Raw genomic sequence first — 23,876 nt, 5'->3', positions numbered from 1 at the left:
GAAGGCAGGGCAGCGACGCAGCGGTGGGCAGAAAATGGAGCGGTGCACAGTGCCATTGGCCCGTCTGACGCAGTTGGGGGGCCTGATGCAGTGGGGGGAAAATTCTGTAGCATCGGTGTATGTCACCGCTGCTGAGCGCCGGTAGCCACGGCTCATGCAGTGGTGGAGAAGTGAACGGAGTGCAGGTGCGCCGTTTTGCCTGCCCAGGTGGGTTAGGGTAAGGGGTTTGTTTTACTATTAGGCTTACATTATTAGGTGTAAAGGCTTCTACATTTACACCTAATAACAAAACTAAACCCTTACCCCAACCCTCCTGGCCAGGCAAAAAGCAGCACATACACTGCAGCTAGGACTTTCAAGGACCTTTGAAAAGTTACCAATCAGGAGCTAGGGGTGTGACAGGGGTGTTCCTCCATCCAAGCCCTGTCAAACCCCTAGCTTCCTGGTGATGACAAGATACAATAATACCATTCAGTGTAATAACTTGGAGGATTTTGCAGTGAAGCCCAGATCCCAACTGGTGGTGTCCATGGGTAAAGACTGGGATTTCTCAGGTGTCACTTCTGTATTTAGGCGAAGGTCTAACCAGTATGTGATACAGCAAGTCCACATATGCTAATCCAGACAGCAGTATTGCACAGTGCCCATTCAAGTGAATGACAGACCATGTTATAGAGTTTTTAAGATCTGAAGTAATTCTTTGCAGTGAGTATTTGCTCTGGCTAGTAGTGAGGGGACCTGAGCAGGGGCTACCACTGTTATGTTTATTTAATACAGTAATGGATAATTTTTAAAGTAAAGCTTATTATAAAAAAGGGATTCTAAGGAATTGCAGTTAATAAGCTATCTAAAAATAAATATGTAAATAAGCTTTGACAAGATTTAAAAAGCATGATTTTTGTCTGTTTAGATCCTAGGTTCATTGGTGCATATCTCGTACCAGAAAGTGACAACCCAGAAGATGACAAAGTATATTTTTTCTTTCGTGAAAATGCAATAGATGGAGAACACACTGGAAAAGCAACACACGCAAGGATAGGCCAATTATGTAAGGTAATATGAAAAAAAAGATGGAAAATGGGATAAACATTTTGTGTGCACTTGAGAAAGATACAGTTATAACGTGAAATACATAGCAACTTGCATGATTCAGAAATGATAATGGTGTTGTACTTATGAGCTTAAATAATTGCTCTAACTCCTAATTTTGGTTATTTCTCTATGTGGTCATTGTCCTGCTGCAGTAATTCTTTGCAGCATTCTTTCCACAGATTCCTAAAACTTTTGAACAGTACTGTGTGAATGCGTGTGCATCATTTATATATAATGTGAAGTGCGCACACACACACACACATTATATATATATATATATATATATATATATATATATATATATATATAATTTACAGGTCATGGCCTCAAACAAGCGCACAGTATTAGGCTGCATTCCCACGAATGTATATCGGCTCGGTTTTTATGCCGAGCCGATATACGTTGTCCTCATGTGCAAGGGGAGGAGGATGGAAGAGCCAGGAGCAGGAACTGAGCTCCCGCCCCCTCTCTGCCTCCTCTCCACCCCTCTGCACCCCTGGTGCGTTTTTTAGGGTCCATTGTTTTGTTTTTTTTCAAAATTTAGCATGCTCTAGATTTGGCATTTTTTTAAAATATTTTTTCCTTTAGACTTCTCTATATGAAAAAAAAGCACCTGAGATAAAGACACCCAAAAAGGTTGTAAAAACTGCATCAGAATTGTTTTACAAACTACAAAAAACGCCCATAAAAATTGTATGAAGGAAGCCTAAGGCCACCTTCACTTGGCAGTCTTGTGTTCAGTTATTTGTTTTAGTGTTTAAAAGCCAAACCCCAAAAGTAGCTTCTAAAGCAGAAAAAAAAAATCTTTCCATTATACTTTTTGGTTTCTTGGTTTTGGCTCATAAATACTAAAGCAAAACACTGACCAAAATACGGTCATGTAGATGTAGCCAAAGGCTAGTTTCATACCAGCATATTATGGGTGTATTTATGAGCCCCTAACATGGACAAGTATCATAGCCTGACCACGAGTCTACAGACCTATTCTCAGAGCATCGTAGGTTCCTCAGATTAGTAAACTTGTCATCGGATCTGGACATTCATTTGTGTTATGGGCACATTTCTGAAACTGGCCCAAAGCTGGGTTCATACTGTCATTGAAAGTGGATTTTGCTGTAAGAAATTTAGTCTTCTATAATAATTATTTTGTAGATTTATTTACTTATGTGCTGTTGATTCATAAAAAGAGCCCAATTAAGCAAAAAAGTAAAAATGAACATAATTTATTTTTTTTATCAATTGTGAAATCTGTAGGGATCAGATGCACAAAACAAAGAGGAAAAACATACAGCACACATATTCTAGTGTGAAAACATTTGATTTAGTCCTCACTTGTCCTAATTGAATTATGAGTTGGGATTAGGGCTCCTATGCACATGGTCATAGAAATGTATGGACTTGTTGTATAGCATGGATGCAGAATAGAGCTGAGCGAACATACTCTGCTGAGCTTGATGCTCGTTCGAGTATTAATGTAGTCGATGGTGCTCGTTACTCGAATGAGCATCAAACCGTGTTCGACCCCGCCCCAGTTTTTGGCTCCTCCCCACTGTGATGTGCCTGTTTTTGCCCCTCCCCGCCACAACACAGCGCGCGCCATTGGAAATTTTTTTTTGTCTGGTAGGCAGGGGGAGAGAGAGAGAGAGAGAGAGAGAGAGACACAGAGAGAGAGAGAGAGAGAGAGAGAGAGAGAGAGAGAGAGACAAACCTAGGGAAAAAAAAGCTCGGCACCCGGCGTCCCACATACAAAAATGCTCGAGTCTCCCATTGTAGTCAGTGTGGTTTGTTACTCGAGTAGAGCTCTCGAATTTTACGAAATCTCAACTTGAATAACGTGGACTTGAGCATTTGGGTGCTTGCTCGTCTCTAATGCAGAAGGATGGGTTTTCTCACTGATTCCATTGAAATTCAGGACTAAAAAAAATTCTACAGTACATTGCCCAAGTATATGGCATATCAGTAGTGAAGAGCACACAGATTGGCCATATGTATTAGGTCTAAATGTTACTGTATACATGTTTTTATGAAAAAAAAAAATGAAAATCTACATAAGGATTTAATAGGTTATCAGGCTGAAGAAGAAAAATGTGCTTTTATTTAAAATAAGTGTTGTTAAAACAAGCATTTTATCTCAAGTATGTCTTTAAATGGCTCTATATCATCTGGCTCTTATCAGAATAGCTATTGTCTGTAGTATTACTTTTTTATTATTTTTTTTTTATTCTATAGAGGTCAAGAAACTATTCTCCCCCTGCTGTGATTACTCCATGGCAAAAAAAGGAGAAAAAAAAAACATCCTTAACACTTTGCTGAAAGCATTTACTTTTATTATTTGAAGAACAACAAATATTTGGCAACAGCTTGATGTCAAATATTTTTTGCACTTTTCTCATAAAGAGACATCTTATTATTTTTAATAAGAGATTGTACACCAGATGTTTAAAGTGTTTAGAGTGCAATACACATGTATATTTATGCCCAATGGCATATGAATATGTTATTCATCAAGAACTTCTCTAGAGTACGTACTGTGATGACAAAAACCACAATTCCTTATGAGCAACACATTTGAGATATTTTCCAAATGCAAAACAAAATCATGTTCATTTCCCAAGAGACTAAACATACTAACATATTGCACAGCAACATAATTTATATCAGAGGACAAATCTAACATTGCTGGAATGTGCTACAGCCTGGGAAGTTTTTATATACAGTTCTGTACATCTTTTACAGTTTTTTTCTTTTTTTTGGTTAAAAACTAATGCACCCTCGATAAAATGTATCAACAGACTGTAAAGGGAAATATAAGCCATATGGTAGTCACTTATTATTCAATGGCTGACAACATTTTAAAAAGTTAACCAACTTAAGTATATCTAGGTTATAGCTTCCTGATGGTTGGAGCACCGAAAGTTGTATGGATAAATTTGAAGGAGTTATTTCATTCGTCCAGAAATATGCCAGTTCTAAGGTGAACCTCCACCTTTTCATAACTGTTACTAGACAATTTATATTTCTGGAGTTTAGTAAGTTGTTAGAGAAAGACATTTCTTTGGATTTTTGGATGGAATTGGTTAAATGTAATACAGTAGAGTTAAAATTATTTTTGTTGATGTCCTATTGTAAGAATGATTGGATCTGCAAGATTTCATAGAATTCTTTGTTATTTGCTACTTTAAAAATGCATTAAAAATGAAAAGTACAAAGTTCTACTTGAGTCAAATGGGTACTGGATAGCCTTCATTCCTTTGTTTAATTAATTTTCCAATGTGAGATTAGGATTGAAACATTCTAATAATGATATAGGTATAGGACTCATTGGAATATTGTTTTTTGAAGAGGAAGTGTTTGGGTTAAGTGTTCATAGTATTCAGAATGAATACCGTATATACCGGCGTATAAGACGACTTTTGAACCCCGAAAAATCTGCTCTGAAGTCGGGGGTCGTCTTATACGCCGGTAATACAAAAAAAAAAGTGTCAAAAAAAAAAATCAGTACTCACCTCCCCCGGTGTTCTGTCGCGCTCCGGCAGGCTATCGCTCCCATCTGGTCCCCGGCAGAACATTGCTTTCTGAATGCGGGGCTTGAAATCCCCACCTCCAGAAAGCTAATACACACGCCGTCAGCCAGTTACAGCCATTCAATGACATCATTGAATGGCTGTGATTGGCTGAAGGCGCACGTGTGTTAGCAATCACACCAATTCAATGATGTCATTGAATAGTGTGATTGGCTGAAGCCACGTGTGTTTTAGCCAATCACAGCCATTCAATGATGTCATTGAATGGCTGTAACTGGCTGACGGCGTGTGTATTAGCTTTCTGGAGGCGGGGATTTCAAGCCCCGCATTCAGAAAGCAATGTTCTGCCGGGGACCAGATGGGAGCCATAGCCTGCCGGAGCGCGACAGAACGCCGGGGAAGGTGAGTACTGATTTTTTTTTTCTCCACTGTATTACCGGCGTATAAGGTGAAAGTTGGGGGGTCGTCTTATACGCCCCGTCGCCTTATATGCCGGTATATACGGTACACTTGGAGTAATGCTGCAGCATGTTATTATATGTTATGCTGTTTGTGGGTTTTACTTTTCATTTCTTTTTTTTTTCTTTTTCTCCCAATCTTATCTTTTAAAGATACACTGATAGAATATTATATTATTATATGAGGGGGTACCCAAAAGAAACATGAATTAATTTATCAAAATAATCTTATTTTTTTGTACATTTAGAAACTTCAGTCTGGGGGTTAGTTGCTGACTGCTGAACTGATTCGCCTAACCCCCAGACTTGTACTTGAAAAAGGAGCTTGTTTTTGCTCCAAAACACATTGCACTATATTGATTTTCCCCATTGTTGCCTCTGTCTGCATTTTCTTGTCACTCCACCAATAAATAATTGAAACCAGGATCATTCGTTGGTTCTTTAAGAACATTCCCGGATCTAGAGGAGCCCTGCTCTTTCTTCATAGGGCTCCTCTACAAAGTAAGTGTCATTCTTCACTTCACCTGTATTCTCAACACCATCTTATGAGCACAGAAGAGTGGGGTTCTTTTTCTCTATTTTCTACTGATTATAACCAAGGTTTTCCACCTGTGGGCTTCTCTCTTGATGCTCTCCCTAAAAGACAAGTGATTTTTGCTCTTTTGGACACCCTCCAAGACCTTTTCGGACTGACTGTGTGGACACCTGTTCCTTGATTGGCGGTCTCCACCTGGTAAGTCCTCCTTCTCCACTTTTTCAATCACCTACCATTATCCTTTAGCCACCTCGTATCCTGTCAGAGGCATATACTCATTTGTATACAGCCTTAGTTTATTAATATGTTCCTGTTCATTGAGACCTTTGAAGCATTTTTAGATTGTCTGTTAGCAAGTGTGTTTCAGTAAAGTTTGGTAACATATATTTAATCTTTTCTATTGTAATTATTTTGGAGTGCCATTTGTATTTCATGCATGGGCTTTTTCTATAGTAACGTGTGTTGCATGCATGTTAACCTTTGGGCACCCAGTACCCTTTACTTGTCTTCGGTTTGTGAATCTTTATACATCTTGATGCAACTTTCAAATAAAAACTTTGGTTGACTGTTTAACCCTGTGTTACAAATTCTAAGTGCACTATCCCTCTTACATCAAAGAAACAAATGAACATTGTTCATATGTTGTTTGTATGAGCCAGCTATAACAAAATAGGTGAAAAACTGAACTTGTTGAAAAAAAATCAGAATGCAACCTTTCCCAACAATGTCAGCTGGCAAACTTTCTCAGAAGGATTCTGCAGACATTTACTGTAGAACAGAAGCCTGCCTTAGTAATGCCCTGTTCACCGGAAGAGAATTTCTCTTTCTTTTGGGTACCTTTTTGTATTTGTAATACTGTCAGAATTATACTTTTGTTGCAGCACTGGTTTTCTACACTGTCTAAATAAAAGAAAAATTCTTTAGAATTGACAAAAAAAAGTTAACCAGAATTTTCCTACTTTGTTGTTTTCCTCTTAATTATTGGTAGAATGATTTTGGTGGGCACCGAAGTTTGGTTAACAAATGGACAACATTCCTGAAGGCTCGGTTGATTTGTTCTGTTCCTGGTCCAAATGGAATTGATACACATTTTGATGAATTACGTAAGTTTCTTTTAAATATATTATAAGGCATTTTACTAATCACTGAGACAGTGGGTTTCCGACCCAATCTAACCAATCACTGTAGGAAACCTATAAGATTTGTACTGATTATTTAGCTTAAAACGTAGCTTTTATTTTTCACAATGATAAAATAAGATGCTTTTATGCACACTCACAAAACATAGACTCAACATACATAACAGATATCTTTTTTACCACTATGTCTTAACTGGGAGGTTGAAGTTTTCAATATTGTATATACACCCGCAATGATGTGAATGAGCCCCTTTATTGATTATCAGAGGTACATTTATACACGATTGGTCAATTGTGTGCGGGTTCTCTTGGGGGGTTAATGCTTGGTTACTCAGCCCCTGAGTGGCAGTGCTTAGACTACTGATGATAATTCTTCTCTCTTCACTTTTCTTGCCTCATGGGCAGATATGTGTACCACTAGTTTGTGATTACACTGTGTTTTTATCGTGGGTCCTTCCACAGTAAGGCATAGGGTAAATAGTTTTCGGACTGGACCTCTCAATCTCAAGGTATTGGTCCTTATATAGGTGGACACAAATATCTTGGTTTATGATACAAATACATCTTTAAACAGTGGAAATAGATGCTACTCTTCCACTAGAAAAGCAAGTTATGGATCCTGATGAACTAGCCTAATGTATGAATAAGGCTAAGGAAACGCGTTGATCCACATAAGATCCACATAAAAAACTAGATCCACATAAGATCCACATAAAAAACTTAAGAATAGAATTTGATCTATATTTGACCTAAAACTATATCACTTACGGTCTACAACTTAGGACCCTAGTACCACTCTTGGCCCTATACAAGACGTAACGGGTCGGTATATATTCTAGCTTGACCCCCCATACTGTGGAGTCATCCTTGACCACCGACTGACTTTTTTCTAAGTGTCCACCTATATAAGGACCAATACCTTGAGATTGAGAGGTCCAGTCCGAAAACTATTTACCCTATGCCTTACTGTGGAAGGACCCACGATAGAAACACAGTGTAATCACAAACTAGTGGTACACATATCTGCCCATGAGGCAAGAAAAGTGAAGAGAGAAGAATTATCATCAGTAGTCTAAGCACTGCCACTCTGGGGCTGAGTAATCAAGCATTAACCCCCAAGAGAACCCGCACACAATTGACCAATCGTGTATAAATGTACCTCTGATAATCCATAAAGGGGCTCATTCACACCATTGCGGGTGTATATACAATATTGAAAACTTCAACCTCCCAGTTAAGACATAGTGGTAAAAAAGATATCTGTTATGTATGTTGAGTTTATGTTTTGTGAGTGTGCATAAAAGCATCTTATTTCATCATTGTGAAAAATAAAAGCTACGTTTTAAGCTAAATAATCAGTACAAATCTTATAGGTTTCCTACAGTGATTGGTTATTATAAGGCATTTGAATTAAGACATTATAATTATTGTTTAATAGTAATCTCTTATTAAGTCAACTCATGTGCCAAGGTATTGAGTTAATAGTGGAAAACACCCTTTTTCTAGTAACTTGTCAACAAAAAAGAACTAAAAGGAATCTAAAAATGTGATTAATTGAAAAAAATTAAAAAAATGAATTTAGTTGCCTTCACAATATACATTTTTGCACAATATGTAATGCAATGTTATAAGAAATAATTTCAATAGTCACTTGATAAATGGAATGTTCTTTACCTCAGCACATAATGTCACTGTAATTATCATAATTCTATATTCTGATTTCTATATAATTGTTTAAGGAAGATGATTATTTCTCCTGAAAGATTAAAAATAAATGAGTGAAAGAAAGGCGTTTTGAAGATGATCTATTTTTTTAGTTTTCAAAAATGCACTGTAATTTAAGTGGCTTCTTACTACTTAATTTTAGATCAGAATGTAAGTGCAACCAAGCAATTAATTGGAAAGTGAATAAAGTATGATAATCAAAATTCAGTATTGGATTTTTTCATATCAAAATATTTTCATTAAAGTTTGAATTTTGATTTTCTTACAGAAAGTTAATATTGTAATTGGGGCTACCTATTTGCATATGCCCCAGTAGGTGATATAGATGATATTGAGCAGCACTCATATCATATGGTCATCTATTTATTTGTATGGGTACATTTCCCCTGCATGTCTCAATCCAGCTAGACTCAAGGCTTTCAATTTAGTAATAAAGTGGAAATACTAGACCTCAAGCATGTTTATTGTCTGTTTCATAAAATGTAAGACAAGATTTACTTTTGAACTGCTTTTGAAATTGAGCGCTGCCTTTACTGATCTTGCTGTTTACCATTTTTGTATTCTACTACTGTATTGAACTTAACATAAGGGAAGCAAAGATGGTCTCCATCCTTAGATGCATGGATTTCTTTTGTCAGCAATATTTCACCTAGTTGTTGCCCTGTTAAGGCTATCTCTGTACAGTACAATATTTGTGCTCAATATGCATTACAGTTTGTAAATCCTACTATAAATGTATGTAAGATGTTTTTCTCTTCCGTTATAGAGGATGTGTATTTAATGAATTCCAAAGACCCAAAGAATCCTGTTGTATATGCAGTTTTTACAACTTCAAGGTATAATATGCTCTCCACTAATTGATCCAATACGTTTAATATCTTTTATTTGTCGTATAACTATAAATGATAAAATTGATCAAAGGGTAGATTTTACAGACCAGACCAACTAAGATAATTGTTTTATGACACAAAGTGATCGCATTATGCTAAGAAATGCCACCACTTTCTGATCAGTGTAGGTCCAACAGCTAAGGCCCCACTGTTCTTCAGATTGAACAGGGCAGTATGGTGCTTTAGTGTTGCTCCCCCTTCACAATGTATCAAAAACCCTTTGCAGGAAACTGCAGCACAACTTCATTCAAGTGGAGGCCCTCATGTATCAGAAAGATCAGAAAGTGATGGCATATTCTAGTCGTCATTTTGTGCCATAGAAATAATCCCTAAAGGGAATGTATTGTCTCTATAGTTTTTGTATTAATAAAAATGAAATAATAAAACATTCCATTTTCTAATTTGTATTTATTCTCAGATTGGCTTAAACTACACTTAACAGCATTTAGAGATGAGCTTTACAGCAGGTTCATGGGCTATATGCACAATGGACAGGACCCATTGACTTATATGGAAGACTGTTCTAAGCATACTCTGTTACCCATGCAGAAGTTATTGTGCAAAGGGGGAGCAGAGAAGCTGTGAACATCACTTTTTGTGAATGATGTGAGCCTGTGTTATCTATATATAGATGGAATATTTTATTATAATCTTGCCAGTGATGATAATGAGTTAGTGTGAAAACTGCAGGATTTTAGGATTTTTTTAAAGCTCATTATGACATTGAAAATAAAATAAAACCGGTTTTAAAATAATGCTGAATGTTTAACATGAAAACTTGATTTATATAGTAGGACATTTTTTGATGGCACATTCCCTTTATGTTGATAATTTAATTTATAATTTAAATTGATCCATTGGGTTTCTAGCTTGTCCTAACCATTTTAAATAGAATGTTATTATATTCTTTACATGAGCCTAATTTTTAATGCATTTTTTTCTAGTAATGTATTCAAAGGTTCAGCTGTATGTATGTATAGCTTATCTGATGTGCGAAGAGTGTTTTTGGGTCCATATGCCCACAGAGATGGTCCAAATTATCAGTGGGTACCTTATCAAGGAAGAGTTCCTTATCCCAGACCTGGAACTGTAAGTAGCTCAATTTATTGTGTTAGCTAAATTGTACTGTATACATATATTAATCCAAAGTTATGTGCATATATCTGAAATTGTAAAAAAGTATTTATTCTCATTGAACTTTCTTTGAACATTTTCATTTTTCATGCTAGTTTTTGAATTACTTTTCACCTTACAGAAATATGTTTCTTCACTTCTTAAATAGAAAAACATAAGGACAAGCAATAGAGTTAATCTGACCCAAACATAAAAAAGGAGTTCATTGGAGTGAATACTTTTTGATAGTTCCATACATCAATCAGCCATAACATTAATATTCTTTAGGTTCCTTCTTGGTGCCAAAACAGCTCTGACTCACTCAGGCATGGACTCCACAGGACCTCTGAAGGTATCTTGTGGTATCTGACACCAAGATGTTAGCAGCATTTTCTTTAAGTTGCAAGATTAGTCCTCCATGGATTCAACTTGTTTTTTTTCCTTTACATCTCAAATATATTTGATAGGATTGAGATCTTAGGAATTTGGAGGCAAAGTCAACACTTTGAAGCCTTTGTTATGTTCCGCAAACCATTCCTGAACAATTTTTGCACTATGGTGTGGAAAGAGGCCTTTAGGGAATACTATTGTTATGAAGGTGTATACTTGGTTTGCAACACTGTTTAGTACTGTCAAAGTACTGTAGCATCCACATGAATGCCAGTAGTCAAGATTGGACAGCAGAACATTTCTCAGAACATCCCACTGCCTCTGCCAGCTTGCCAGCTTCCTATAGTGCATTATGGCACCATCTGTTACCCAGCTAAGAAACACATATGCATCTAACCATTCACATTGATGTAAAGGAAATGTGATTTATCAAAGCAGGGCACCTTCTTCTGTTGTGCCATGGACAGATTCTGATGCACTATGACTGGTTTGTAGCCATCTAGCACCATGTGCAGCAAGCTGCTATGTATTTTGACACCATATCATAGCCAGCATTAAAGTGGTACTCCTATCTCAGCAAGTTATAACCTGTCCACAGGGTAGAAGATGACTTACTGATTGGTGAGGGTCTGATCTTTGGGACCCTCAGCAATCCTCAGACTTCTGGCGAGTGGTGGCCAGGCATATGTGTGACTACTCCATTCACTTCAATTTTCCATTCCCTGCCGAAGATTGCAGAGTTCAAGCTCCTAGCAGTTGCACTGGAGTCCCAAAACTATGTGATGCCCTGGGGACAAAATCTTGAGATCAGCGGGGATCCCAGTGGTCAGACCCACACAATTATCAAGTTATCCCCTACTGTTTCCATCAATTGATTACTACATGTAACAGTGGTTTTCTATCTTTGTTTTTGTATCTTTTCTCCAACTGTTTTGTAAACGCTGTGGAATATGTTGGCGCTATATAAATAAAGATTATTAGTATTATTATCCTGTATGCTATGGATAAGGAATAAATTGCATAGATGGTTCAAACCTTTAACTTTTTCAGCAATTTGTGCTACAGTAGCTTTTCTGAACGAGCAGCCAGACGCAAGTTGTCACTTCACCTGTTTTCTTCCTTGGACCACATTAAGTGGGTACTACTACTAACCAATGCTTCCTGGGAGTACGCCACAAGACTTCCTTTGATCCCTCAAATGCTCTGACTCAGTTGTCTAAACATCAACATTTGGCCACTACAAAATTGTTCAAATCCTTACATTTTTCCTGACTCCATTACATCAATTTCAAGAACTGTCTACTCACTTGCTACCTAATATATTCCACCCCTCGACAAATGCCATAAGATAATCAATATGATTCACTAGTCTGCAGAAACATAGCTAAAGGCTTATGAGACCTGATGCAAAGGTATAACTTTCTCTTCCCTGGTGCAATTTCACCTTATGGTTCAAGGTTGCAGCCCTAAAACGTATATACATCAAATTTGGTATGTCTAAAAGACAACTATTATAACATGACCAGCTTAGATACAGCAGCTAAGCTAAGTTATTCACACGTTAATTGTTTTCCCATTGTAACAACTAAAACAATTCCTCCCTTGTGCCTCACTATAAAATAGTGCACTTCTTTATGCATCCACAAAGTGATAGCTGCCTTCTTTTTGTTCATGCATAACTAAAATTCTCTCTTTGTGCCCCTACAATGTAGTAATGCCTGTTTTGTGTCCCATAGTAAGTGCTCCTGTTTGTGCTCTTATACATTAATAATATCCACTTTGTGGCCCCTGACAAGGTAATAGTGCCCCACACAGTTAGAGTGGTCCGTCAGTGTCCTCACAATATAATAATGGTCCCACTATGTTCTCCCCAAGTAACGGTGGGCCATCTGCCTTTCCCCTACTAAAAGTAGTCTTTCTGTGCCATAGCACTGTCATATGCAGTATTTCCTATTCCCAGGATCTATTTTTCTTATTTTTTTATACTCTGTTTGGTGCCCACTAGCTCGTCCCCTGATGATTCCGTTGTTCTCAAGTGAAACGCTACATTGGGAAGGTAAAATAGGACTTTTTGTTTGGATTTTGTCATTGTTTGCTAGGGCTCTTATTTTAGAGCCAGACCTTGGGGTCGAACTTGGTTGGTTACTCCACATTAAACTTCAGAGCCAGACAGCTGGCAGGGAATGCTAGGGTGAGTTTTTGTGCAACATTATCCCCCCACTATATTGTATCCTGTGAGGCTATACTGTCATAATTGAAAACTCACGTAGATTTACAATGAAATTGTGTTCCATCTCTGTGACACCATAATATTATAATGGTCCTCTATGCCCATGCCACTCAGTAAGTGTGGTCTTCTGGGACCCCCATTTGTCTGGTACCTTCATATCTTTATTCTATTGGTCTTCATACAGCATGCTGCTGGTGCACTGCATTGTTTGTAGCCTGGATCTTTCTTCCCTGATTTTTCTATTTCAGTGCCTCAGAGAACACTAAAGGAATTAAAGATGAGGAGTCAGGGGCACAATGCTAGCAAGTGAGAGAGGAGGGATATCCTGTAGTAATCAGATTTATCACAGATGACATTGATTATTAATGGTTTCCTCTTGACCATAGATATTTGAAAGCAAACAGCTCTTCTATGCCTGCAGTGCTCTGATAACATCCATCTCTATCTATACAAGTGATGCTCTTCTGTCTTTTATTTAATACAATTATTGGTCACAACATTGTTCCAATTTGGAGCATAGCCACAGGGAGCTATAAGCACCAGCATGTTTATGTAGTTTTCATTTGAATGCTAGGCATCCTGGGAGTTACAGTTCCTTAGGTGCTCATTATATACAATGACCAATTCTTAGGATCATGTATAGTATTGGCATGTGCCTCCTCTATGAGTCAGTCTGCGGAGATGCCAAAATGTACCGAGCATTGATTGATTAAACTGCGACTTGGTGCAATTTTTTGAAACATTTTGAAGTTCTGCTGGAACTTGGATATAATGCATATATTATCGTACATTCAAATCTTTATTCTGTTCTTCACACAATGCACCAGTGGCACATGGCACTATGCACAGCCTGTAACTATCTTCCCTGACCAAGGGGAATGATCCAAGCTGCACATATGTGGATATGACGGTACTGGAACAATCAGCGCTAGTGTTGTGAAGGGGGCCTCCAGGTTCCCCAGGCTTAAGGACCTCATCATAATTTTGACTGCTGTGACCCCTCTACTTATGCCACTGCTAGTCTTGTTTTTAATGTTATTGCTGTATTTAGTTATGTTCTGCACTTAAAAATAAAAAATGAAATTTCTCTTACCAGAAATAATAAGTGAAAGGAAAAGCCTTTACCAGTTTATGTGAAACTTTAAAAAAATCATAACTTTTTCAATTGATAGTAGATTAATTTATAGAATGTGTGAACTCAACAACATGTTGGAGGGTAACACTAGCTTGTTTGTGACAATATTGACTCTTATTCCACTGGCTATTTAAATATTAATAACAGTCAAATCAAGGTTAAAACAAAGATAATCAATTTTGCTCACTTTGTATTTTCTTGAGATTCAAACCAGCAATATACATTTCTATTTGCTATAGAATCTAGGCTATAAAATATAGTTTCAAACCATCAAGAATTTACTAAATACACTAAGAGTATCTAGCTGTGTACAATATCATATTGTAAAGTGATTTCAATGGGAAAGTAACCTATAAAGTATTTAACTGGAAAGCTAATGCTCTTCACTAAGGCACATTAATCTTTACTCCTGCATTCATTGATTTGGATGCAGTAAATATAAACAATGGTGTTATTGTGAAAATGTTTTATCATAGTAATTTATGTAACTTCTTGACACTTTATTCCTAATATCCGGGCTCAATCGAGGTTTTTCTTGCTGATTAACTAGTGGAATATGAGCTGAAGCTAATTGATGAAAGCCAATGTGGATTTGTATGTACTCACAAGAATGATTCCCAATATACAGTATAACACATAATCCTCATGACTCACATGTTAAAATAATCTAAAGTCTAGAATGGCATGATGCCTTATAAACTAAAGGTTAAATGTAAAGTGTAAAGAGAGGTGAAAAACAGTCCGGATAAAAAAAGAAATAAATTATTTCTAATATATATATATATATATATATATATATATATATATATATATATATATATATACACACACACACATATATATTTCTATTATTATTTCATTTCCTATTAAGTCATGTCTATGGAAAGTTGTTAAATGCAAGAATAATAATCCTTAAAAGCTGCCTTTAGAATTCCTTATTGGTCCTGTTAATCTCTGACTCCAATTGGTTTACCTACCTGCATGATGACATCACATTAGTTGGCTGGTCAATCACTGCATGCTTTAGTGGCTTTACTGTAGTGACATGACATTGCAGCAGCCTGCAATGTGAATTTATTGTTGAGTGGTCAGGCAAAATGAAAAGCTTGTTTCAAACTTTTAAAGCTAAGTTTACAAACTTTTAAAAGGGTCATTGTGGTGAAAACACATTTTGCTGCCTCTTAAGTATATTGCAATCACTTCCAAGCATTGCCGCCTCCTGTCTGATGCATATCAGGCACCATCTAGAGATTAAAAGTTATTCCATGCTATCAATGCCATGATGCATCAGCACAACATCATATGAGCAGCTAGAGCCTATAGCATCGTTGATTGCTGCGACAGCTCTAAAATTACTACTACCTTCTATAATCACCTATATAATCTACAGACCATAAGTATGCAGTTAGGGTGCGGAATAGAGATGAGCGAGCACCCAAATGCTCGAGTACTCGTTATTCAGGCTGAGATTTTTGTAAAATTCGAGAGCTCTACTCGAGTAACGAACCTTATTGCCTACAATGGGAGACTCGAGCATTTTTGTATGTGGGACGCTGGGTGCCAAGCTTTTTTTTTCCCCTAGGTTCATCTTTCTCTCTCTCTCTCTCTCTCCCCCCTGCCTGCCAGACCAAAAATTTGCCATTGATGCACGCTGCGTCGCGGCGGGGAGGGGCCAAAACAGGCACATCACAGCGGGGAGAAGCCAAAAATTGGGGCGGGGTCAAACCCGGCTTGATGCTCGTTCGAGTAATGAGCACCATCGAGTACGCTAATACTCGAACGAGCATCAAGCTCGGCAGAGTATGTTCACTCAACTCTAGTGCTCAATAGAGAGAGAGAGAGAGAGAGAACCAAGAAAGAAAAAAAAAAGCTCGGCACCCGGCGTCCCACATACAGAAATGCTCGAGTCTCCCATTGTAGTCAATGGGGTTCGTTACTCGAGTAGCACTCTCAAATTTTATAAAATGCCCGACTCGAATAACGCGGACCCGAGCATTTGGGTGCTCGCTCATCTTTACTGCTGAACTATCATCTCCCTCATTACAACTGTGTGACTGGAGCCTCTAATCATCATCAGCTGTAACTGTGATACTTGTGTCCCTTTCTAAAGGGTTTGTGGCTTTTTGAAACGAACACAAAGCCAAGAGAATCTCAGGTGGTCAGAATGAGATCACTTAATCCATGTGAGGAGAAGGACTCCAGGAAGTTTCCTATAGAAAGGAATAACTCACTAATATAATACTAGCTGACATATATACTAGGGGCTAGTTACATAATGAATAGGGAAAAAAAATCACCGGAGTGGCTCTTTAAGTTGCAGTTGCTGGGGTGACATCCAAAAATGACTAAATAACGATCTATGTCTTTCCTCTTTTAGCTTAAGAACTCTTAATGAAGCTATGTATGTGTGATGATGATTGTGCATTGTATCACTGTAATAAAACTTTGTTATTTTTTTCATTTCAAATTGAATTTTAGTGTCCAAGCAAGACTTTTGGAGGTTTTGATTCAACGAAGGATCTCCCAGATGAAGTTATTATGTTTGCCAGGAGCCACCCAGCCATGTACAACTCTGTTTTTCCAATCAACAACCGTCCAATCATAATTAAAACAGAAGTGGATTATCAGTTTTCCCAGATAGTAGTTGATCGTGTGGAAGCAGAAGATGGACAATATGATGTGATGTTTATTGGAACAGGTATTATTCTCTGGACTGTCTTAAGACATAAAAAGTAGATGCATGCCTATTTTATAAGGAATACATGTACAAAGGTGTATTCTTCATACGGAGCAGGAAGGTTCTAGTCTGTGATGAGAAGCAGGGTTAAAAGGAATAGCTTAAATATTAACACTGAGATGAGATCACAGTAAAGAGACGTGTGTTGGAAAGGATCCGTTTCATTCTGAGTGTGATATTATTGCTAAATGCCGCCATCAAAGTATGCAATTGGGTACTAGGAGTCAGTTTTCAGATTCCTGTGTTGTAAATCTCCTGACTCAGTTCAAATTGATGCCTAACATAAATCAGACGAAAACTGAACACTGAGCTGAAGCTTTACCTCCTAACATTTTACATCTGTGGGAAAGTCTTACAGTTAGTTCAGGAAGAGGGCATATGTGGATTGAGAATTAAAGTGTGAAATAATTTTTGCTATGGGTGTTATGGTGTCGAGCTCTTACAATTAGTTCCCTTTCTGCTAATCTGATTCTGTGGGAGCTATAAAACTTTATCTGTCTTTCAGATGGATGCTGACCTCACTATATTTTCTGACAGAAATGCTTTCAGGAATCTCAACTATGGGTAGCAAGGAAACTGTTTAATGTAATATTGGCCATTGGTACTATGCCTAATATTACATTAAATTTACAGTTATAACTGTTGATCACTGTATGTAACACATTGAATAAATCTTGTAGTCTCCAAGGGTTATAGACGTATATTAAATTATAGGATAATTCTTATCATGCAAGTATTATACAGCGCTACAACTTATACATTGTTACAAGACTTTCTAGAATTACTAATCCCAAATTACAGTATGGTATCAGTGTCATTATTTTTAACAAGTCTCTATTTGCAATTGCAGAAATAATGTGAGCTAGGGTCTATGATATTTACATACAGTAATACGATTTTAGCTGTAGGCCAAAAATAGTATGGGTATTTCTGTGCAATTATTTTAAATGTTGTTCCATATTCGCCTTCACATTGCATGCCCTTTTCCCTTAAGCAAGCCAAGAGAGTGTTACTTTGTACAGGCTTGTCAACCTCATTACAATACGTATATCTTGTACTTACAAATCTATATTTATACATTTTACATTTATTGTATTGTCCAAGCTAATTAAATTAGACTTAATGTCGTGCAAGCCAAGGCAGGTTTGCAACATGTATGTTTTCCCCAGGCTGTTCTCATGTTTGTGGCATATGTAGAATAGTAATAATCCTGAGTAGATAATTGGTTAAAGATGACAGAAGTGTTAATTAGCATGTAACTGTGGAATCTGACAATATTATCCAATGATACTATAGCACAGAGTATTTGGCTGGCCTGAACAATCAGTAAAGACTTGTGAGACGAATAATGTATATTGCACCATCAGCCTTTGTTATGGCAGCCCAGAGTGCCTCTCCTCACCTCCCCCTTCTACCAATTGCAACCATCAGCATGCTCTGGGTCTTTTATGGGGCAGACACCTGACTATCCCCTTGACCATATTACCTGCCCATACTGCGCACATGCATATGTTCAGCCTGCTTCTTAACCCCTTAGAGCTGACATCAGGCTGAGAATTGACAGTGGCATTTAAATGTCACAATGGTCATTTAAAAGTCTTAAATGGACTCCCCATGATGAGATTGCAGGGTGTCATGGCAGCCAAAGACCTTTACAAGGCCCCCATGGCTGCCATGTATTTCTGCCTATTAAGGGCTCAGTCAGACGAGTACATTTTTTACACATTTTAGCCACGGGAAAAGAAATCGCACTACGTGTGGAGAAAAAAGCGCATGACCAGGTGCATTGGAACTCACATGTCCTATCTTTTGCAGGTGCAAATTTTATTTGCATGGAAAAAACGCACATGTGACCACTTTCATTGAAAAGCATTGGTTTTTTTTGGTGCGCATCGCAAATGCGCCTAACAAGCGTGCACAAAAATGCTCATCTGACTGAGCCCTAAGACTTGCCTGTAGCATGCTTTAATAGAATGCCTATTGCAATGCAATATACTGTAGTGCAATGCAGAAATGCTATATACTGCAGTGCTGTTATGTAATAGTATCATTCAAAAATTCAACTCCTCATACAAAAATCAAGCTCTACATCAACGATAAAATGAAAAGGTTATGATTTTTTGAAAGTGGGGAGGAGAAAACAAAAATTAAAAAGCAAAAACTGGCCAAGTCCTCAAGAGATTAAAAGACCAGTGTGCACACCTAACTTTTCTGTTCCCTGTTGCTTCCTCAGTTATTTAAAGTACTTTTTCCCATTGGAGCATGTCTGAGCAACACTTTTTTAGTGGTACTGTGAAAGTGTACCTGTATCATATTTGACTTTTGGTTTTGACCCTCTGCCTGACTACCTAGCTTTCACACATTCTGTCTGTCCTGACCCTGGCTTGTTTTCTGACTATCTTGCCTGTTTGTTGCCTGCCTTGGCCTCTATCCTGATATTCCGTGTTGCATGGATTCTGTCTGTTCTGACCTCAGCCTGTTATAATGATTACATCCTTGCTTGTCCATTTGGTTCCTTTTAACCTGCAACCACCGTACTGAAACTTCTCCTGGGAAAACAACGTGGGGGGTTCTCTGCAGCAAAGCCCAAATCCTTAAAAAAGAGATTTAAAGGGAAAAGCCCATGGGACACCTTAGGGCAGCCCTCAGAAGTATTCTAAACCAAACCAGTCAGTGGGTCCACATGTGCTGTATTACAGTCATGACAGACAAAGACTATTTATTATTTACATAGCATGACTTAGAGCACTGATACCTTCATAGCACTGCTTTGTCATCACCATGATTAATTAAGAAGTTTAATTATTCATTAGCAATTATCTTCTCATAACCAGTCTTTACGAACATGTTCATTTGGTTAAAAGGCAGATGCTTTTCATCTCTTCTAGATAGCAAGCACATAATCCAAACCGAACAGTTCATGGATGTCTAAGTACTCCTTTACTTCCTTGGATAATCCCCATCAATGTCAGTCTTAAGTCTCAGCACTAAAACATGCTAGTAGTCAAAACATCTAAACTGGAGTTTTGAGACATTTTTTGTAGATTAAAAACCATCCTAGAGGTTAAAAAGGCTATATAGGTTATAACTATAGCACAACAATACAATATAGGGTATCCAGAAATACAGTGTAATGAATATGTCATTATTTGCTTTTATTAATCATTATATACTAAGTATAACATTTGCATTGTTCCATACATCCTGCAGCTTGTATGACTAACCAAGTGCAATCAATGTCTTGGTGGATCAATTCCCTAAATATATGACCTGAGGTAATATTTCAAATAGTGGAAGCGCTTCTGTCATTAAAGTGAATTAATAGCCCTCTTATCCGTTAGCCAGGCTGTAAATTGGAGCCTATTGATCTTAAAAGAAGAAGATGTTTTAATTTGTGTGAAAGTATTTGAAATTCTATTCTTCAAAACCTGATCTACAGCTCAGATACAGTGCAGCTTTGGTACCTGAGGCCTGATCACAGTCTCCATAGTGATTAACTTATGTTACCTTTGACCTCTAAAGTTTCTGCAGAGGCTTCACAATTTACATTGAGTATTCTTTAGAGAGAGCCAATTCATTTTAATTAAGGTGCCCAGAGGTTAGTTGTCAGATTTCAGCCTTTACTTATCAAAGTCTGCATCTACCCTAAAACCTTTATGGTGTAATAAGTGCTGAAGTTTCTCACTACAATATTTTCTTCTTGACATATTTCTTTCAGTGCGTAAATTAAATTCAGCATTCAAAATACTACTTTTCACTTTTGAATGAAAATTGTTGTAATTAATCCATGCCATTTTGCCTTGGGAAAATATCACATTGTATTACTATACTATGAGTATGTTAATGATTGCTATTAATCACATCAAGATTTCAGAATTGCATGGAATTACATGAATTCTGTCTATGAATAGTTTGTTGTTGTAGCCTACAAAAACTTTTCCCGTAGATGCTCAGCTGTCCTATTCTTCTGGCAAGCCGGAATATTTCAAGCTGTTTAGCTGGCATATTTGAGTTGCTTTGATAAGAGTTCACTCACTGGTGCAACTAGTGTCAAACTGGGATACTATGGGCACACTGGAGAAAATGATTACAGGGAACCACCAGTGATTTAAATTGAACATGTTCATGTCCACTTTTAACTGCCTTCTACACTATACTATTATCATTGTGCACACATGATATATATACCACTAATATATCCTAAAAATTATTTGTTAAACTGTTCACTAAAAACTATTTCTTGTAGTGAGTAATTGAATCTAGATTGGATTCAAATAATAATGTCTTTTTCTAGAAAGTTGAGGTAGATTACTATGTAAGAACTGTCTTAGTGGAGGATCCTCTGGTACTTTGGTGAGGCAGTCCAACCATGAAAGCAGCTTGGGTGTGTTGGGTACCAATGCTAAGCAATATCTAGACCATGCATTTAACAGCCAGTGACACAAACTGGGATATTTAAGCTATAAAGCACTACTTGCCACAGATGCTCAGAAGGTAGTATATGGAGTGAGATCTGGAGGCAAGCCTGCTACATACCATTGGGTGTTGGCTGTTTCTAACAGCTGACATCCACCTGCAATGTTGCTCCATTCAAGGCCAGTCAACCCACCCCACCCCTAAGTGCCCCATTGTTGCACAAACATGGGGTGCCGATGGGTTCTAGAGTTTAATGAAGGCTTTCAGGGCTGCCAGGTATTGCAGTCTATTAAGCGCTGCTTGTAGACGATCATTAAAAATGCAAGTGATTGCAATACAAAAGTACTGCAGTATATTGTAGAAGTGCTAAAACCATTGCAATTTGAAGTTCCCTATGAGGGAATGAGAAAAAGAATGTAGGAATAAGTTACATTTTTAAAACTATCCAACCCCGCTTCCCCATTTTTCATATAAAAAAATAAATAAAACAAAATTAGTATTACCACATTTGGAAATGTTCAAACTATTAAAATATTGCATTATTTATCCTGTTTGGTGAACATTGTAAGAAGAAAAAATTATATAATGCCAAATTGAATTTGGGGGCACCCATCTCCTTAAAATAGAGGAATAAACAATTATTAAAAAGACATATGTACGCAAAATTGGTACCGATAAAAACTAAAGATCACCTTGCAAAAAAAGAGTCATTGTACACCTCCATCGCCGGCAAAAAGTTACAGATCTCAGAATATTATGAGAAAAAAACTTTCTTTTAAAGGTTATTTCAATAAAAGTAATAAAACAAAAGAGCAATACAAATTTGATAATATTGGATTTGGTACATTACATAGTAGTTCTAAAAAATAACTCATCCTGCAAAAAACAAGCTCCCATCTGGCTATGTTGAAAAAAAAAAGTAGCTCTTGAGAAGCAAGGATAAAAGATGAAAAGAGCTCTTGATCTTTAAAAGGTTAAGTGTGATATATATTATTCATGTGGTTAGAAAATTCAAACTAGCATTACTAGTATTATGTTCTAGCTGGATGTCAAAATATTATTATCTTGATCAGCCTTAATAGTTGTCCAAAAAGGATAGATTTACACTCAATTAACAATTCATTGAACAAAATGACTAATAACAAAACTAAAAAAGGGGGAAAGCGTTTTCTCACCCTAATATACTAAGATGGCAAAATCCTGCCTAAATTGGGGCAATCACCCTGGCAAGGGCAGCCCATCATCAGGCACCTGAGCACTTCCTTATCTGTCCCTAGATGCAAAATGGGGTGACAATAGACGGACGTTAATAGCAAATGTCACAGCAGTATAGGAAGTAGATGTAACACCACAACAACAAGTATGAACATTAGGGACTTATCTGTCTGAGGGTTGACACTAGCGAGACGTGGACCAGACAAGAAGTTCACCAATACAGAGAAATAACTGATGCTTTCTGAGAGGAGGGGCCAAAAAATAAATACTATAACAGTGGCTAATTGGGCAGCTAGGTGTAACACCTCACCGTTGACCAGTCTAACCACATAACATCAGATAAATGTGGACTCATCGGCATCCAGTGACAAATGACAGGGTAAATGCAGCAGTACCTAATATTTCAGTCACCAGCAGCAGATACCCTTACATCCGATATCAGGAGCACCGGGTGGCATTCACTGCCTAGAAAAAGGCCGGGAGTGCAAAATGCAGAGCCAAGATGGAGGTTGGATCACACCTCCACAGCATTCAAAGGAAAATAAATAAAGTCTTGGCAGCATCCAAAGTGATAAAATTAAGTCGTCTTTATTCCTCCATAAAAGTACAGTAACTAGCAACGTTTACAGAAAGAAATACAGTCTTTGTCAAATTTTATCACTTTGGATGCTGCCAAGACGATATTTATTTTCCTGTGAATGCAGAAGTACCACTGTTACATGTTCTGGGCTGACATCAGCCCAGACTTGCTTTTGTGTTATAGTCATCATGCTACAATGTTGATGTGGCCATTGCGCCATGATAACTATGTTGTTGTGTTTTTAGGATGACTCATTGCAACACTGCAGCACTTGCCTTTTATTTGGCTATTAAACTATATGTTCTCCAATGGTTTAGGCACAGTTTCAATTGGCAAGTGAAAAGTGTTTTAAATAAAAGTAAAATGGAATTTTGCATAATATGGAGTGGGTAAAGATATTAACACAAGAGAGGACGCAAGGAGATTGCAAGAGGATATGGATAAACTATGTACATAGGCAGAGGAAATACATGTCACCATTACACACTATGGGAAATGGTGTAAATGGGAAAACTGGGAAAAACTGACTTGGGGGTTTTAGATAAGTGTAAGCTTAACTGGAGCAACCAGTGCCAGGAAGCTGCTGTCAAGGCAAATAGGATCATGGAGTGAAAAAAAGAGGTCTAGGGGCACATGACAAGAACATTCTTCTTCCTTTTTACAAGTCACTGGTCAGACCACACATGGAATATTGTGT

General features: G+C 37.5%; 1 protein-coding gene across 1 annotated transcript in view; it reads left to right on the top strand.

The window, feature by feature from the left end:
• Nucleotides 1-23,876, top strand: part of SEMA3A (semaphorin 3A) — a 230,747-nt gene that overhangs the window by 164,810 nt on the left and 42,061 nt on the right. Inside the window, exons 7-11 of the mRNA XM_066592014.1 lie at nt 911-1,053; nt 6,598-6,712; nt 9,240-9,309; nt 10,308-10,452; nt 16,710-16,929. Coding sequence (XP_066448111.1) covers nt 911-1,053; nt 6,598-6,712; nt 9,240-9,309; nt 10,308-10,452; nt 16,710-16,929 — 693 coding nt within the window. The remainder of the gene's footprint in view (nt 1-910; nt 1,054-6,597; nt 6,713-9,239; nt 9,310-10,307; nt 10,453-16,709; nt 16,930-23,876) is intronic.

The sequence above is a fragment of the Eleutherodactylus coqui genome, chromosome 2, assembly GCF_035609145.1.
Source record: "Eleutherodactylus coqui strain aEleCoq1 chromosome 2, aEleCoq1.hap1, whole genome shotgun sequence".
Lineage (NCBI taxonomy): Eukaryota > Metazoa > Chordata > Amphibia > Anura > Eleutherodactylidae > Eleutherodactylus > Eleutherodactylus coqui.
This window is presented reverse-complemented; position numbering and strand designations above follow the sequence as displayed.